This window comes from Perca flavescens, chromosome 4 (assembly GCF_004354835.1).
Source record: "Perca flavescens isolate YP-PL-M2 chromosome 4, PFLA_1.0, whole genome shotgun sequence".
NCBI lineage: Eukaryota > Metazoa > Chordata > Actinopteri > Perciformes > Percidae > Perca > Perca flavescens.
In genome coordinates, this window is record NC_041334.1 from 34,591,586 (window position 1) to 34,607,734 (window position 16,149).

At 43.3% G+C, this 16,149-nt stretch overlaps 1 protein-coding gene across 2 annotated transcripts; it reads right to left on the minus strand.

Annotated features, from left to right (window-relative positions):
* Positions 1-4: 4 nt before the first annotated feature.
* On the minus strand, positions 5-14,985 carry myh7ba (myosin, heavy chain 7B, cardiac muscle, beta a). 2 transcript variants are annotated; one of them, XM_028577054.1, is made up of 44 exons: positions 14,914-14,985; positions 14,445-14,606; positions 13,841-13,944; positions 13,596-13,739; positions 13,241-13,397; positions 13,030-13,057; positions 12,627-12,723; positions 12,050-12,073; positions 11,812-11,904; positions 11,630-11,693; positions 11,427-11,525; positions 11,241-11,344; positions 11,005-11,143; positions 10,801-10,919; positions 10,316-10,465; positions 9,896-10,066; positions 9,628-9,807; positions 9,400-9,532; positions 9,233-9,309; positions 8,775-8,862; positions 8,575-8,692; positions 8,359-8,482; positions 8,038-8,174; positions 6,089-6,344; positions 5,750-5,992; positions 5,444-5,620; positions 5,201-5,346; positions 5,023-5,113; positions 4,555-4,944; positions 4,099-4,225; positions 3,893-4,011; positions 3,571-3,767; positions 3,294-3,477; positions 2,919-3,084; positions 2,689-2,813; positions 2,465-2,580; positions 2,150-2,342; positions 1,832-2,035; positions 1,361-1,486; positions 1,073-1,243; positions 847-951; positions 662-757; positions 362-496; positions 5-116 (listed from the first exon to the last, which is right to left on the minus strand). In XM_028577054.1, exons 2-44 carry the CDS (start codon positions 14,539-14,541, stop codon positions 105-107), a joined length of 5,826 nt encoding a protein of 1,941 aa, XP_028432855.1. In that variant the 5' UTR covers positions 14,542-14,606; positions 14,914-14,985; the 3' UTR covers positions 5-104. The 2 variants fall into 2 exon arrangements, with proteins under 2 accessions (XP_028432855.1, XP_028432856.1); XM_028577055.1 differs by lacking the exons at positions 12,627-12,723; positions 13,241-13,397; positions 13,596-13,739; ... (1 more) ...; positions 14,445-14,606; positions 14,914-14,985 and having other exon boundaries at positions 13,030-13,051.
* Positions 14,986-16,149: the final 1,164 nt, after the last annotated feature.

Here is a 16,149-nt window from a genome sequence, read left to right on the forward strand (position 1 = left end):
TAAGTAAATATTTGAAGTCTTTATTTGGGTGTGTCGTCACAGTTGAGCACAGCTGTTGCAGCTGGCTGGCTGTGATATGTTTGGCCACAGCGTTCATCCTCACGTCAGTCAGCATGCTGAAATACACAAGACAGGGATGTTTATTAGCAACCACATACACAGTGTTACAGAGTTACTCGTGACCACACTAGAGATCATATAAGAGGGCTATGTGAGGTCATCTTCAACAGAGGATAACCTTTGGTCTCTTCTCAGATTAACCCTCTGGTTATGAAGCCTGCTGGCTAATTTTAATAAATACTTCTAAAGGTTATACAATTCAGGAGCATACCGTAATATGAAATGTATTTAGTGTACTAACCTTGCTACCCTGTTCCCGGGTGCGGACCCGGAGCTTGTTGACCTGCGTTTCGGCCGTCTCTGCCCTCTCCTCTGCATCATCGAGCTCATGCTGGAGCTTCCTGTACTTGGAGAGGTTGGTGTTTGCCTGCTCGTCCTGCAGACAGGAGGAAACCAAGAAACCTATTTAGTGTACGGTAAACTGAAGGCTTTTCAGTTATTTTCTTCTCTGTTCAAACCATCCCAGCTATGGCTAATGATGTGGTGAAGATAATTTATCAGTGACACTACAATAATACTAAACTACTGATAGTGGACTCACCGCTTCTTCAGCCTGTCTCTTGTAACTCTTCACCTTGGTCTGCAGTTTGTCAATGAGGTCCTGCAGGCGGACCAGGTTCTTCTTGTCTTCCTCACCCTGCACAGACAACACAGGGAGCTCCTAAAAACATGCATTCGTATTTTACACCCCAGCATGATCTATGTGCAAACACGCTTGTTGTTTACCTGGTAGCAGAGCTCTTTGATTCTCCTCTCATACTTGCGTACTCCCTTCTGATACTCTTGGCTCTTCTTTTGCTCAGATTCAATTTCATTCTCCAGTTCTTTGACCTATAGGCAAGACCAGAAAATGACCAGTCCACTCAGATTACAAACACAACTCACTACCCATTACAACAATTATAAGGTAGGAGAGTGACTACATAATTATTTAATTGCGCTCATCTCTCACCCTGGCCTCCAGCTTCTGGACCTGCTTCTTTCCACTCTTGAGGGCGATCTGCTCAGCTTCGTCCAGACGCATCTGCAGATCCTTTATGGTCTGCTCCATGTTCTTCTTCATCCTCTCCAGATGGGCGCTAGTGTCCTGCTCCTTCTTCAGCTCCTCTGCCATCATAGCTGCCTACAAGAATTCAGAAGATCATTGTTAAATGGGCATTGAGTAAACCCCTGTTGAGTTATTCTGTACTGTAAATGTCTTATATCATGCACTTTATATTTTGTTTATTCCAGAACTTACATCAGTGATGGCCTTTTTGGCCTTCTCCTCTGCATTACGGCACTCCTGTACAGCATCATCTACTTCATTTGACAGCGTGGACAGATCATTCTCCAGCTTCTTCTTGTGGTTGATCATTCCAGTGTTCTGTAGCAAAAGGGTCAGTTTCAAGAATCATCTCAGGATTATTAAAATGTCAGTTTATCTTGTTTTCAATTTGGTTTCTAAAACTGGTAACCACTAGCTGGGATTAAGTAATCAGAGCAACTGAACCAAAGAGTAACAAATAGGCCAGAAATACTTGCTTTTGCAGCTATTTTGCTATTTTCAACAACCACAAAGACTAGCTAGCTTGGAAAACAAAAGTATCCCCTTCATGTCCATCTACTGAAATTAATTGACCATCCTTTGATAAGCCAATATAGTTATATGAAGTGAAGTCATAATCTTTCATAAATGCACTGCAGGGTGGTTTTAAATGCTTCTTCCTACCTGAGAGTGCAACAGGTTGACTCTCTCCGTGGCCTCGAGCAGCTCATGCTCAGCTAGCTTGCGTGCACGGTCATTTTGCTCCAGCAGAGCCCTTAGCTCCTCTACCTCAGCAGCCAGCAGGTTGTTGCGGCGCTCCGTCACCGCCACCTGCTCCTTCAGCTCCTCGTTCTGGTGAATAGTCTCATCCAGCTCCAACTGAATGTCCTGGAGTCACAGATCATGTACAAGCAAAATATTTAGATGGATGGAATTTGTTCCACGTACTAATGAATCTGACACATTAGGTAAGTTCATCAACCGGCTGCTAGATGGACTCACCTTGATCTGAACCTGCAGGTTTCTCAGGAGTTTGTGGGACTCTGAGGCCTGCCTGTTGGCATGGTTCAGCTGCACCTCCATCTCATTCAGGTCGCCCTCCATCTTCTTCTTCAGGCGCACTGCCTCGTTGCGAGACTTGGCCTCAGCATCCAAGGTGGCCTGCATGGACTCCAGTGTTCTCTGGTGGTTACGGCTAGAAGTTGAAAGACGTCATGGAGAGAGAAATTAAGGAGGCCCAGTTTGTATGGACTGGTCCATGGGATAGAATCAAATCTGCCGTAAAGAAGGACAAAAAGAGTAATCGACGAATCTCACCGAAGGCTGTCAATTTCCTCATCCTTCTCCGCCAGTTTCCTGTCAATGTCAGCCTTGATCTGGTTAAGCTCCAGCTGGATGCGGAGAGTTTTGCTTTCTTCATGCTCCAGAGTGCTCTGAGACAAACAGATACTTAATGCTTGAAGATATTCTGTGGGTAACCTCTGTCAAAAAAGATCCCAGACCACAAGGAGAAAGAAGTGAGAACTCAGCAAACTGCTTACTTCAGCTTCCTCCAGGGCAGCTTGAAGCTCAGTTTTCTCCATGTCCAGACCCTTCTTTATTTTCTCCAGCTCATGGATGGTCTTCACTCCCTGACTGATTTGATCGGACAGGTCAGTGATCTCCTCTGGGGGAGTAAAGATAGAAATATAGTTTATATTTTGCATAAAGTCTAGGTAAACTAATGATCGGTTTTATGCGTATTCATGTTGTAAAAAACAATGACAGGTACCTTGGAGGTTCTTGTTCTCCCTCTTGAAGGTCTCGAGATGATCCAGGGTCTCTTCGTAGCAGTTCTTCAGTTTGAAGAGCTCTGTGCTCAGGCCGCGAGACTCTTTTTGTGAGGTCTCCAGCTCTGACTGGCACTCTTCATACTTCTGTTTCCACTCAACCAGCACCTGGAGAACACAACAAGACACATGTTTGCACTGGAACAAAAGTCATGAGTTGGCATTGTACATGGTACCAGAACCCAATCATATTAATTCACCGTGTTATAATAATAATAATGATGCACAAATTAACTATTAGTCATCTGACTATTTAGGGTGCTTTCCATTGAGGACAGCAAAAGCCATCCTCTGTAGTAGTTGCCATCAGCTAATACCTTGTCAAAGTTGCGTTGCTTCTTGTCCAGAGCAGCAGCTGCAGCATTGGCGCGCTCCAGATCAATGGCCAGGTCCTCGATCTCTGTCTGGAGCCGATGTTTAGTCTTCTCCAGGGAGGAGCACTTGGCATTGGAAGCCTCCACCGTCTCTTCAGCGTTCTGCAGGCGCGTCACCAGCTTCTTCCTAATGAGAGGCAAACACATTTGGCGCTCATGCTTTCAAATGATCATTGTTGTACCATCGAATTCCGCAGGTTAAAAAAACAATCTCACTCACTTGGCTTCCTCCAGCTCCTCAGTCCTCTGGATGGCGTCAGTTTCATACTTGGTTCTCCACTGAGCCACCTCAGCGTTGGCCTTGGACAGACTTCTCTGCATCTCGGCCTTTGCTTCCTGTTCCTCGTCGTACTGCTCTCTCAGAAGATCACAGTCGTGTCGAGATGACTGCAGCGCATGGGCCAGGGCGTTCTTAGCCTTAAGAGACCAATCATGATGGCACAGAGCAGTTAGTTGAAGTGGAGGAACTCTGAATTTCTGCAGAGGTAGCTACCAGTTTTGTAAATAACCACCACTGACTGATGCGGTGATCTGGAGCTGACCTTATTCTCCTCCTCCAGCTGTTTCTTGAGCTCCTCAACATTCTGGCTGAAGGAGTTCTTGGCACGCTGCAGCTGGGAGACCATGGATTCCCGCTCTTCAAGCTTCCTGCTCACCTCGGCTACATGGAGGAGAAAAAGGTACCTGTGTTACTGACCGGTCTGTAAAATCTGTTTGTGAGATTTGTGATAAAATAAAAGCTCCTTACCACTCTCAGCCTGAGCACGGGCCCTTTGGGTGTTGGTGTCATTGAGCTGCCTCTGGAGCTCTTCAACCTTGGCTTTAGCCTCATTCATTTGGTCCTCATACAGGCGACACATCTTCTCTGAAGTGGTCTGTAGACAAAAAGATGGACATGTTAGTTTTTATAAGGGATTGATCTAGTACGTGTGGTCCTTTGGGTCACCGGGACCCGAAGGACCACACAAGGATTATGTACTTCCGTTTATTTTGTTGAGAATTGCTCTCTAAACCCTGTCTCTTGTAAAGTAAGTAAGTAAAGTTTCCTAGCACATTTAAACACTGTTTAAGCCGACGAAAATGCTGTACAAACGAGCACCAAGGTGCTGCATTAACCTTTGTTTTGTCCTTCGGGTCACCGGGACCCAAAGGACCACACAAGGGTTAAACCTTTCTGTGTGTTTATTGTCTTTTTTCTATCTACCTTGCCCTTGGAGAGCTGCTCCACAGTACAGGCCAAATCATCAGCTTCCATCTTGGCCTCGCTCCTCTCCTTCTCCAGCTTATGCTTGACTCGCTGCAGGCTGTCGATCTGCTCGCTCAACTCCGCGACGCTGTCAGCATGCTTCTTCCGCAAGGTTGCCGTTGTGGCCTCGTGGTGCATCGTGGCTTCCTCCAGGTCTCGCCGCAGCTTCAGAAAATCGGCCTCTCTCTTCTTGTTGAACTCGATCTGGGCTGAGGTGGCCCCACCAGCCTCCTCCAGGCGCTCGCTCAGCTCTTCGAGCTCATGAGCCACATCGCCACGCTGCTTCTCCACTTTGGCCCTGCAAGCCCGGTCAGCCTCCAACTCCTCCTCCAACTCCTCGGTACGAGCCTGGAGAAAAGCAGTGGTCAGTTATGCTGTCAAAATGATGTCATAACTGCTTTATTAGAAGTTGAGACCAGTTTCCACCTGTAGCTCCTTTATCTTCTTCTGGAGCTGATTGACCAAGGCTTGCTCATCTTCAATCCTTGTGCTCATCCCATTCATTTCAAAGTCTTTCCTGGTAGAACATATTTGGCAATTATTATCATTATCATTACTTCCCAATAGCCAGATCACATTTTTTTGTAATTATATGAAAACTCACTTTTTCAGATTCTCTTGAAGTTGCTGCTTGTCGTTCTCCAAGTCCATAACCGACTCCAAGGAGAGTTTCAGATCTCCCTCCAGCTTACGTTTGACCCGTTCCAGGTCCATGCGCAGCTTCTTCTCTTGCTCCAGTGAACCCTCCAGCTGGTTCACAATAGGAAGTTTGAATTTATTTTACATTTTATGTAGCCTATATGATGACCACCACCTGTGCTTTTAATTAGGCAATAAATACACTCACATCATCAACTTGTTGCTCCAGCTTTGCCTTGGCTTTGGTCAGAGTGTTGACTTTGTCTTCCTCTGCCTGCAGGTCATCCAAAGTCCGCTGGTGAGCCTCCTGAAGAGCCTTCTTTTCTTTGGTCAACTTCATTATGGTTTCATCAAGAACTGACATTTCCTCAATCAGGTTCTTCACCTGTGAGCCAGAAGAAGGAAATGTATTCATCACTCATCATTCACTTCAATCCACTAAATGTGTTGTGGATCTTTCTGTGGCCTCTTAACTCCCTGTGGAGGCAACTCACTCCATTTCACATTCCCTTACCTTGTTCTCAGTGGCATGTTTCTCCTTTTCCACTTTAGCCAGAGTGATCTCCAGATCGTCAATGTCTCTCTTCAGCTCAGCACACTCGTCTTCCAGCTTGCGCTTCTTGGCGAGCAAAGTAGAGCTCATCTCCTCCTCGTCCTCCAGCCTCTCCATGATTTCTTTCACTTTGGCCTCCAGCTGGATCTTAGTTTTGATGAGCAGCTCACAGCGGTCCTCGGCATCTGCAAGATTGTCTTGCTCCTACAGGGGAGAAAGAGTATGTGTTCAGTGCATTCCCACTGAACTATCTGTCTTTCCAAAAGCTAAATGTGTGAATACATAAGGAATGCCACTTACTGCCTGCAGCTGTAGAGAGAGATCATTCTTCTCCTGGACCAGGCTGACCTGCCTCTCCTCCAGCTCTTTACGCTTGACCTCAGATTTCTCCAGAGCCTCCTTCAGCTTGGCCATCTCCTCCTTCAGAGAGGCCAGCTCTTTCTCAGTGGCAGCGCTTTTCAGTAGAGGCTTGATTTTGAAGAAGAGCTTCATCCAGGGCCAGTGCTTGACAGCGTTGAAGGCTCGGATGTTCCACTGGATGATCATCAGAGCCTCCCTAAAAACAAGATAAAATATAAAGATTGGACATTTTTAAACGAATCTAAAATGGCACAGAGACCGATGATTCCCAATCACGTATACTGCCAGGGGGTATGTGGAAATTTTGTGGAGTAGCTCAAGCTATTAAAAAAAAGTCTAAAAGCAGAAAGGTCTAAACGGTTGACTAAAAGAATTGGATTAATGGTTGAAAATAGCTAAAAGAAATAAACAATAGAAATAGTTAGAATAAAGTAACGTATAAACTAAACAGTGGTTGAAGTAGTTAATGAAGTACTTAATGAGTGGTTGAAATAGTTAGCTAAGAGTTAAACAGTTTAACTAGTAGCTAAAAGTTTGGGAAAATGGTTAAACATGTAGCTTCTGCCACTAATAGTACAAATGCAAACTTGATTAAGCCAAACTAAACATTGACAGTTCAATTGTATGAAAATGTTGTTATATCGTAACAATATCCACTTTTATAATAATGTTAAAATAACTAAATACAAATTCGGAACATGACTGGTGGTGATATTGATAAAATACTTGAGTTCAGCTGACAAAGCTGTGTGGGGAACCGCTGTTAAAACCAGTACAAGTGAAGTTCACATCAACTTAAGAGAAGAAGGTCAAAAAGATTTATCCTGGAGTTCCCCGTTTATTTATTTAGTTACTTATTTTGGCACTAATCCTGCTGCTATTCACTGTCTTGTATCTAATCATACACGGAGGGATGCAAAATGAAATCATACACCTAATGCTGCTTTTGATGTTTCATGACTGTGACCAAACAGGGTTACCAGATTGATTTAGTCTCATTAGAATGGCGTCTCGCAGCCCTAAATATGGACCCAGAGCCGACTGGTCAAGGACTCTCTTTAAGTGTTTAGAGGGTGAGTTTGAGTGAGTGTGCACACGCCAGGGTGGGAGGTGAGGGTGGGGGAGCCGATTGCATTTTTGACATGACTCTCAAAGGTGAGCGTCTGTGTTTATTTAGAAACTTAAGCCCTCTGTCCAACAGGCGACTTTAATCCTCCGTCATCCGCCACATATCCCATCAATGCACTCACTTAGAAGTACAGGCGCCGCGGACAAAAGGGGCCAGGGGCCAGGGGCCATCGGGCATCCAGGGAGGGGGCCGGGGGTTGTATTTTTAGGGAGGGCCTGAGCAGCTGCCACTTGACACATGTCGCCACCTGGCTCTGAGGACACCGTCAGCATTGTTTAATTTAGAGAGAGTGGATGGAGAGAATGGCCAGAGACCCACAACATGGGTGTGTGTGTGTGTGTGTGTGTGTGTGTGTGTGTGTGTGTGTGTGTGTGTGTGTGTGTGTGAGAGAGAGAGATAGAGGGATGGGGCCCCTTATTAACAGTAGGGCCACACACATGCCTGGTAACCATACAAGGGCAAGCACACGCCTCACACACGCCGATAACACTGCCCTTGCATGCCACACATACTAGAGCAGGGGAGTGAACACTAAGGTATAGTATATCACAAGCTGAAAGGCTCGCAGCTGATTGTGTTGCTATTGAACCTGTTCAGAAAAGCAACTGTTGAGGGAGTGTTTTTTGCACTCATGTCTTCACCTTCCTGTGAAATATTAAGCTTGAATGTTTTCCTCTGCCTATGAATGCATTTTATATTCATTCAGGTTCATAAAAAAAAAAGAAGTGATTTTGTCGACAAAAGTCTTTGGTCTTCTTACTTCATTTTCATGATCTTATTCAGCTCATTCCTCATGATTTTGCCACGAGCGGCTGCCTGCAGCAACGTCAGGACTTTGGCCAGACGCTCATCTCTCATTTCTTCGAGATGACCCAGCAGGCCTGCCTTGAAGAACACCTACATGAAGCCAAAATGGCGGGAGATTAGATTTATTATCACATGCTCATTTAAAAAAATACTGTCACACCATCCAATTATTTTAAATAATTCAATACTAATTATTTAAAAATGTTATCTAGCTTTTTTTTGCAGATTATTTTGCCACTAACAGCTCTGCTTTACACAAGCTGCTACTTCCTACCTTTGTGTGTCCAAATCTATACTGGTTGTGGTCGATATCCAGGGAGGCCAGCAGCTTCTCTGCAGCTTTCCTGCTGTCCATAAACTTATCATCTGGGATGGCACTGGGGTGCAGGATGCGGTAGCTGAATGGATGAAGAAAAGAGTGTTGTCAGACAGATTATCACCGTGACTCATTACCATGCCATGATATCCAAAAGTGATCTGAAAGCTGTACCGTTGTTTGAATTCAGCATAGAGGATGCGGTTGGGAAAGCCTTTTCTGCAGATCCTGATGCCTTCCAGCACACCGTTGCAGCGCAGCTGGTGCAGCACTATGAATGCTTCCATGATCCCTGTGCAGAACAAGTTTCAAACATGAGCCTAGTCCAGTTTGTTTAGCTACTGATTACATGCGATGATTGTGCTATGTGTTACCTGGAGTCTTGGTCTCATTAGGGATGATGCAGCGAACAAAATGAGGCTGGGTGCTGCGGAGGTTGGTCATCAGCTTATTCAGGTTTTCCTGTAGGAAAGGAGAAACACCGCAAATCACGTTAAATGATAATCCCTTGAATCTACAATTTAAACATCACTCATTGCAAAAAAATAACTATCTTCATGTAAAATATTGTTTTTATCTGCAGGACTTTTGTGTTCCTCACACGTGAAATTCTTGATGTTAAGGAGAGAAGAGCCAGCACAGACTTAAAGTGATGTTCATGTGATCATTGCCCTAAACATCACTGCAAGTCTTAACTGCCTCCGTCCCAGCTGTCCAATGATGCCCACCATATCTCGTGCCACACAAAAAAAGGTAAGTGGTTTGGAATCACCTCTGTCTGCATTCACCTGCATCAGTAATGGACCATTTTAATCTGTGGTGTCAGTCTCACCTTGTGAAGCTGAGACACGGTCTGGAAAGAGGCTGCCTTCTTTCTCTTTTCTTTGCCACCAGTCTTATGGTCAGGTACTGCGAGGTAATAAGCAGAGTCATTCATTTGAACTCCTTAAGGTGTCCTCTCTATGCTATAGTCTTCTGTCAGCATCCTGTTTACTGTACCTGCGTCTGAGGCGACATAATTCTCGTACAGAGAAGCTAGCAGTTTATTGGAGGACTTCCGGAAACACACCACCACCGTCTCATTCAGTGGGTCTTTATTTTTGTCTAGCCAGCCAATTATGGTATATGGTACCTGTAAAAACAGCAGGGACATCCATATTATTGAATTCTGTATGTATGAATTAATGTTGTAAGACTGTCTCAGGGCTTTAGCAAGAACAAACTTACCACTCCGGCATAGTGCACCAGCTCAAAATGGGCCTCGTACTTGCGCTTCTTATCCGGCCGTGGCTTTTGGAAATTAGGCGATTTGCCAATGTGATTATCATACATCTTGGCTTTAAAGCTGCTGTCTGAGGCCTTTGGGAACATGCACTCCTCTTCAAGGATAGACATGATACCCAGCGGCTGGAGAAAGAGCAGAGTGTTACATACGTCTCTGTGAAACTCGTTTATGATTCAACCTCATCTATTACGGATAAAACGCTTTCTTTACTTTTTCAATGAGATCAATGCAAGCTTGAAGGTCCAGCCCGAAGTCAATGAAGGTCCATTCGATGCCCTCCCTCTTGTACTCCTCCTGCTCCAGGATGAACATGTGGTGGTTGAAAAACTGTTGCAGTTTCTCATTTGTGAAGTTAATGCACAGCTGCTCAAAGCTGTTGAGCTGCAACAAAAGAGGAAAAGGTGTTTCACAGGAAGCATTGGAAGTGGACAGCGTGAGATACATGTTATGGAGAGTCATCCTGCAGTATAGCTTATTCATCACAGTAAGAAAGGATGAGGCACAAACAGGGCACCTGTTGATATTAAACCAAAATATGGCCTTGGAAACAGAAAACCAGTTTGATGGCAATAGTTCTTAATAAATATAATTTTCATCTCTAAAAAATAATTGCAGGATGGATCAACTTACTTCAAAGATCTCAAACCCAGCGATGTCCAGGACCCCTATGAAGTACTGGCGAGGCAGGGAGGTGTACAGGGTGCGGTTGATCCGTCCTACGAGCCATTTGAACATGCGGTCATACGTGGCTTTGGCCAGAGCACCAACAGCATAGTTAACCTACGGCATCAGCACACACATACAGCTGTCATTCACATGAATAGCCTCTGTTGCTTAGATACCACATTCTAAAGTGGCGAGCGTATTGATCGATTGAGGATTAAGAAGCCGTCCCTCATCAGCATACTAGTCGTCCAGCAGAATGAAGTGAAGACACACTGAATCTTTTCTACCCTGTGAAGTACATTTCGTACCACAGTTCTGCTTTAATATGTTTGATATATTGTGCCTCATTTTTTTCACTTTATATTACAGAAAAATGACCTCATTCAACGTCTGTCAGATTAATAAAATAACGAAACCAAACAAAGACAGCAGACACTGCATCACCTCACCTGTTCCACATTCTGTCCCTTCACTACATACTCATTCCCCACCTTCACCCTTGGGTGCAGGAGGCCTTTGATGAGATCAGCTGAACTGACGCCCATTAGGTATGAGGCCTTGTCTGCACCTGAAAACCAAAAAGGACAAAAATCACAAACTTGCTTTTAAATCAAAAAAGTTTTTGTGCCAGATGTTTTGTTGTTGGCTCTTACTTTCAGTGCCGTCAGCCTCCGCCTGCTCCTCACGCTGCTTTTGCTTGAATTTCATGTTGCCAAAGTGCATGATGGCTCCAACTATTTTATAGCAGCCATACTTCTCGTCGGACAGGAAGCCCAGGATGTCCATAGCATGCTGTAAAGAAGCCAAGAAAAGTAATCTCACAACTTCACAAATGTACTCAATGTGCTCTATGGATTTCTCTTCATGTGGACAAAATAAAAGCTCTCACATCAGTGGCCATCAGCTCCTGTCCGTCATCCATGTTCTCCACAGTGGTCACACCCTGGGAGCAGAAGTGGTAGTCGTATGGGTTGGAGGACACCAGCAGCATGTCTGGAACCAAGAGTCTACAGGTTCACATCGCAGTCCTGCAGAAGCACGTAATGGAATATACAAAGCAGCCAAAATAACTAACCTAACAGTTCTGGTTTCTTTTGCGACATGATCTGGTAGTAGATGTGGTAGCTCCTCTCACCGGGCTGCTGAAATATCACTCTGGATTTTTCCAGAAGATCTAAAGGTGAAAAAGAAGAGTAACATGTTAATATCAGACATGGAACAAGAAGAGAAATACATGATGATGATGATGATGAATACAATGTTTGACCATTAACTCACATATATCAATATCAGCAGAGGCTAGTTTGCCAGTATGTCCAAAGTGGATCCTGATGAACTTGCCCTGTGGGAAAATTTTAATTTTAAATGCTCCAGAAACTGACCAACAAATAGCAGGATTATCCAACTCATTTCAATGTATATACTGTATTCTATATAAAGGGGATTTTACAGGTACTCACAAAACGGGATGAGTTGTCATTTCTTAACGTTTTGGCATTACCAAACGCCTCCATGGCAGGGTTCGCCTCAATGATTTGATCCTCCAGATTCCCCTGGGAGATTTATAGCAAAAGAAAAATATAAAGACGCCCAGTCAGATACATTTATTTATTATATATATACAATTTAAAGTTTATTTTAAATCGCTGTTAAACATATTGTAACTGCATTGTTTTTTTTCCTGCAGTTTGAACTCACCTCAGTTTTAGTGGCAAGACCTTGCTGTAAAATAATAAGGTAAGAAGCCTGTCAGTGTCATATTATTTAAAGCCTGACTGAATAATGCTTTGTTTCAAAAGCAAAGGGAAACATCATAACCAACTGGAAAATTAGATAGTGGTTGTTAAAGCTGTGGAAAAACCCAATGGCCACCTTGTTTTATATGATGAAGTGTGGTGAACGCAGGGGAGAAAAAGGTAGGAAAAATGAACACGGAAAAGTCAAAACCAAAACTCAAAGCAAAGGGAAAAAAAATGGAAAATTTTGAGCCAAAAAAAGGGAAATGACATGGAAAGGGAAAAAGAAAAATAGTTAAAAATCAATAAGAAAGAGTGAAGTGTCTGGAAAGGGCTACACAACACATGAGGGTAAAGACTCAGACATGAATGTAATCAGTTCTCACATTCACCATTTTGACAGTGAGGAAAATGTATAGACACGGTTTAAAGGGGACACACGAAGGATTCCTGGGACCAAAAAAAAAAAAATGAAGAAAATAAAAATAAAATACAGCAAAAAAAGCTGGGAAGCAAAAATGTTGCCACATCAGCCTTACTCCTTTTTTGGCAGTTGTTTCCCCAAGAGCTGCCACAATGGCAAAATACTGAATGACACGTTTCGTGTTGACAGTTTTGCCAGCACCGGATTCTCCGCTATAGGAGTGTAAAAAAATAACAAAGTGTACATACAACAGGTAAAAACTGGTCACAAAATTAGTAAAGGTAGTGTAAATTAAAAATAATTACACTGCATGTTACAAAACAGAAATAAAAAGAAAAAAGTGAAGAATAGATTTCAGAAAAAGCCAAAAACTTTGAAGGAAAAAATATCAAAATATTAAAGTGGCAGTGTGTGGACAGTCTACATGTAATATGGCTGCTTAGTTACAAGCTGTCTGTTTCTTCTCTAATTTGAGACAAGACAAAGAAAGCTATTAATTTGAAGCATTTGATACTTACGTGATGAGCATGGACTGGTTCTCCCGATCTGAGGAAGAGAAAATAACACAAGGCTTGTTACGTACATATGACTGCAGGCATGTGCGTGCGTTTATATTTGTTGGTATATGTATCGGTGTGTATGAGCTTGTGTGTACTGTATGTTTTTCTGTGATCACATTTTTCTTATGTGTGTCCTGTATGTTTTTATAATGTCTTAGTGTACACTCACTGCGCAGCATGTCGTTATATGCGTTGTCTGCGATGGAGTAGATGTGGGGCGGCACCTCAGAGCGGCGTTTGCCTTTGTAGGCAGCAACCACAGGGGCTGTGTAGACGGGCAGCCACTTGTATGGATTCACCGTCACACAGAAGAGCCCAGAGTAGGTCTGAGGAAACAGGACATGACACAAAATTAACCTACTGTGACACCTTATCACCTAAAGCAAAAACGTCCAGTTCGGGCCACTGACAGGTTGACATTGCTCAAGTTTACAGTTGAACTCTGTAATTTAATCTGGATAATAATGCCTCTTAAGGGATCATAGAAAGATGGGAGAGGGGAAGAACCAGAATGGGATACTTACATAGATCATCCAGGCAGAGTAGCGTCTGCGCAGGTTGAACAGCACAGAAGCCTCGTTGAGGTGTGTCAGCATGGCCATGTCTTCAATCATGTCATACTTAGGAGGATTCATCTGCTGGATGTCACAGTCCTTCACTGTCAGAGTCTAAAGGGATGGAAGCAGGCAGACATGAGGAAAGGAACATGGGATTGTACCGTGCATAACGTGTTTTCATTCATTATTGCATTTAGAGGGTGATCACCTACCCTCCCATCTTTGGTTTCAACAATGACTTTGTCACCGCTGAGCTCCTTGATCTCAACCTCAATGTACGCTTCTTTTTCATCAGGGACCCAGGCTCGCTTCTTACCTAACAGTACAGCAGAGGGTGTGCACTAAGTGGAAAGATGTTGGGAAGCAGCAAAACTATCTATAATACAAATGTTGCCAGAGACAATTCATGAAAAACGTATTAAAGAAATACACCAAATCGTCAAAAAATAAAAGTATTACACAAATTACTCTGTCAAAAATAAGTGTGTAAAACTTTATTTATATAGCACTTTATAAAAAGGTTTACAAAAAATAGTGATACATTGTAACATTTTACTTCGGTAATATTATTTCATTTGTTTAATGAAGTAATATTATTTAAACATATTTTGCCATATTTTCAGACTGTAAATTAGCTATTACTTTGAAAACACTGCAACTGCAATGACGAAGCGGAATCGCACATGATCGGCTGAATTGTTGCCTTATTTGAAAACAGAAATGAATTTAATATTGAATAAAAAACTGAGTTATTTGGTTTTAATGTTATTTTTCCTAAAAGGTTTCGTTCCTTTGGTCTCTCCTTACTAGGCCTACCGTCAAAAGCAATGGTGTGCGACGCCATCAACTCCAGGTCAGATTTGCGTAAAAACTGTGCAGCTTCCCCGAAGTCCCTCAAGTCAAAGCGCGACATGTTGGCAACTCTTCACCTGCCCCAAAAACCAGACGCACCAGGGAGACAGACGAGTAGAGGAATTCCTTTGGTAAGAAAACAAAGCTTTGCATTAGGGTCAGTAGTTATTTATATGTTAAAGCTGTTTCTGTTACTTCAGCCTTCCATTATTGATGAAAACACTGCGTGGCCATTAAACACTGCTTGTGCGTAAAGAGCGCAAATCCACTATCAGCAAGTGTGAACAAAAAAACAGAAACTTATAACGCGTAAACTGACACGTGCCAGCAAAGGTAAACAGTATCACTATACTACTGTAACTGAAATTATTACTCTACAGGACGCTTTTAAGGGCAGCCAACCCGCGCGTAAAATGCGTAGTGACCAACCTACCAAACAAAGGCAAAACGTTGTCCACTGACCTCAGGACGACCACAACGAAATAACAGCTTGGTGAGATGTGCCCTCCTTTATACTGTGTTTCTCAAGGTCACGGCCAGTGGACATTTGTCCCTCATTAGCATATGCCACCTCCTCCGACGCCTATTGGTGCTGAGCGCCTGTCTCAATTGACACAAAAGGAAAGCTACGTTTTTGTCATTGCGCTAAACCCAAGCCGGCTATTTTTGTACCCCAGTTATTTTATGCACTGTACACACTGCGAGGGAGTGGAAGAGAGTTGCATTTGGAGCATCCCGGTAGGAGAGAATTCTTTCACTCTGTAGATTTTGAAAGGGCAGGGCATCATTGCCTACCAGGACAGTGATTTGTGTGCACACCTAGCAACTGTTAATTAAACAGAATATTCTCAAGAAAAACTACATGTATAGAATATTAAAATAACATAAAAATTACAGTCAGTAGAGTTAAATACATATCTAGAATTTAGTTATTGTTTTTACTCACCCTGGACCTCCTGATAAACACAAATGAACTCATCCCACATTAGGTGACTGTGATGCTTAAACTCATGTTGGCCTCTAAGTAATAGCCCTGCAGCTTTTGTGCTGTTAAGTGCCAACAGGGATGTTTGCTATTGTGTGAGGCCACATAGGATGCAACCTTAGAAGAGATTATTTCCGGAGCTGTGTGGCATTAAACATGTTACTATAAATACACAACATTATATTAATAGAGAGAAACGTGGCGGCTGGCCGACGTACAATAAAGTGCCTCACATGAATTTCAATAAACACGATTCATTCAAGATATGTGATGAAAGATTGTAAATTGAATTGTAGTTTTTCAGATTGTTTCTACGAAGCTGTAGCCGGCAATATGTAGAGCTTTAGCACCTTGGGCCTCTGATGAAAATGAGAAGTATCTCGCTAACTATCCACTGGTAGCACAGGGTGTCATATGGCCAATCGTAGCTGCTGTAATTTTGTGTATCCAGTAATTCTGGCATTAGCACTGCGCCTCTCACACTCTGGCTCCACCAGATCTGACCTTCAGAGCAAGGGGAGAGGTTGGTGCCTGGTATGAGAGCAGGGTGACAGTGCAGCACGGGGGGGGGAGGGAAAGGGGACCACAGTTTCTCAGAATAGACAAAGCCAGAGTCCAGCATTCCTGATAGGGAGATTGACTGTTAACTGTTGACTGTTTGAGATTCTGCAAAAGCCACGTAGA

Coding starts and splice junctions, on each gene's coding strand:
- myh7ba (XM_028577054.1), bottom strand. CDS start 14,541: ATGTCGCGCTTTGACTTGAGGGACTTCGGGGAAGCTGCACAGTTTTTA. Junction 13,398..13,595: donor ACTCTGCCTGGATGATCTAT/GTAAGTATCCCA, acceptor CTGTTTCCTCAG/ACCTACTCTGGGCTCTTCTG. Junction 497..661: donor AGAGACAGGCTGAAGAAGCG/GTGAGTCCACTA, acceptor TCCTGTCTGCAG/GACGAGCAGGCAAACACCAA.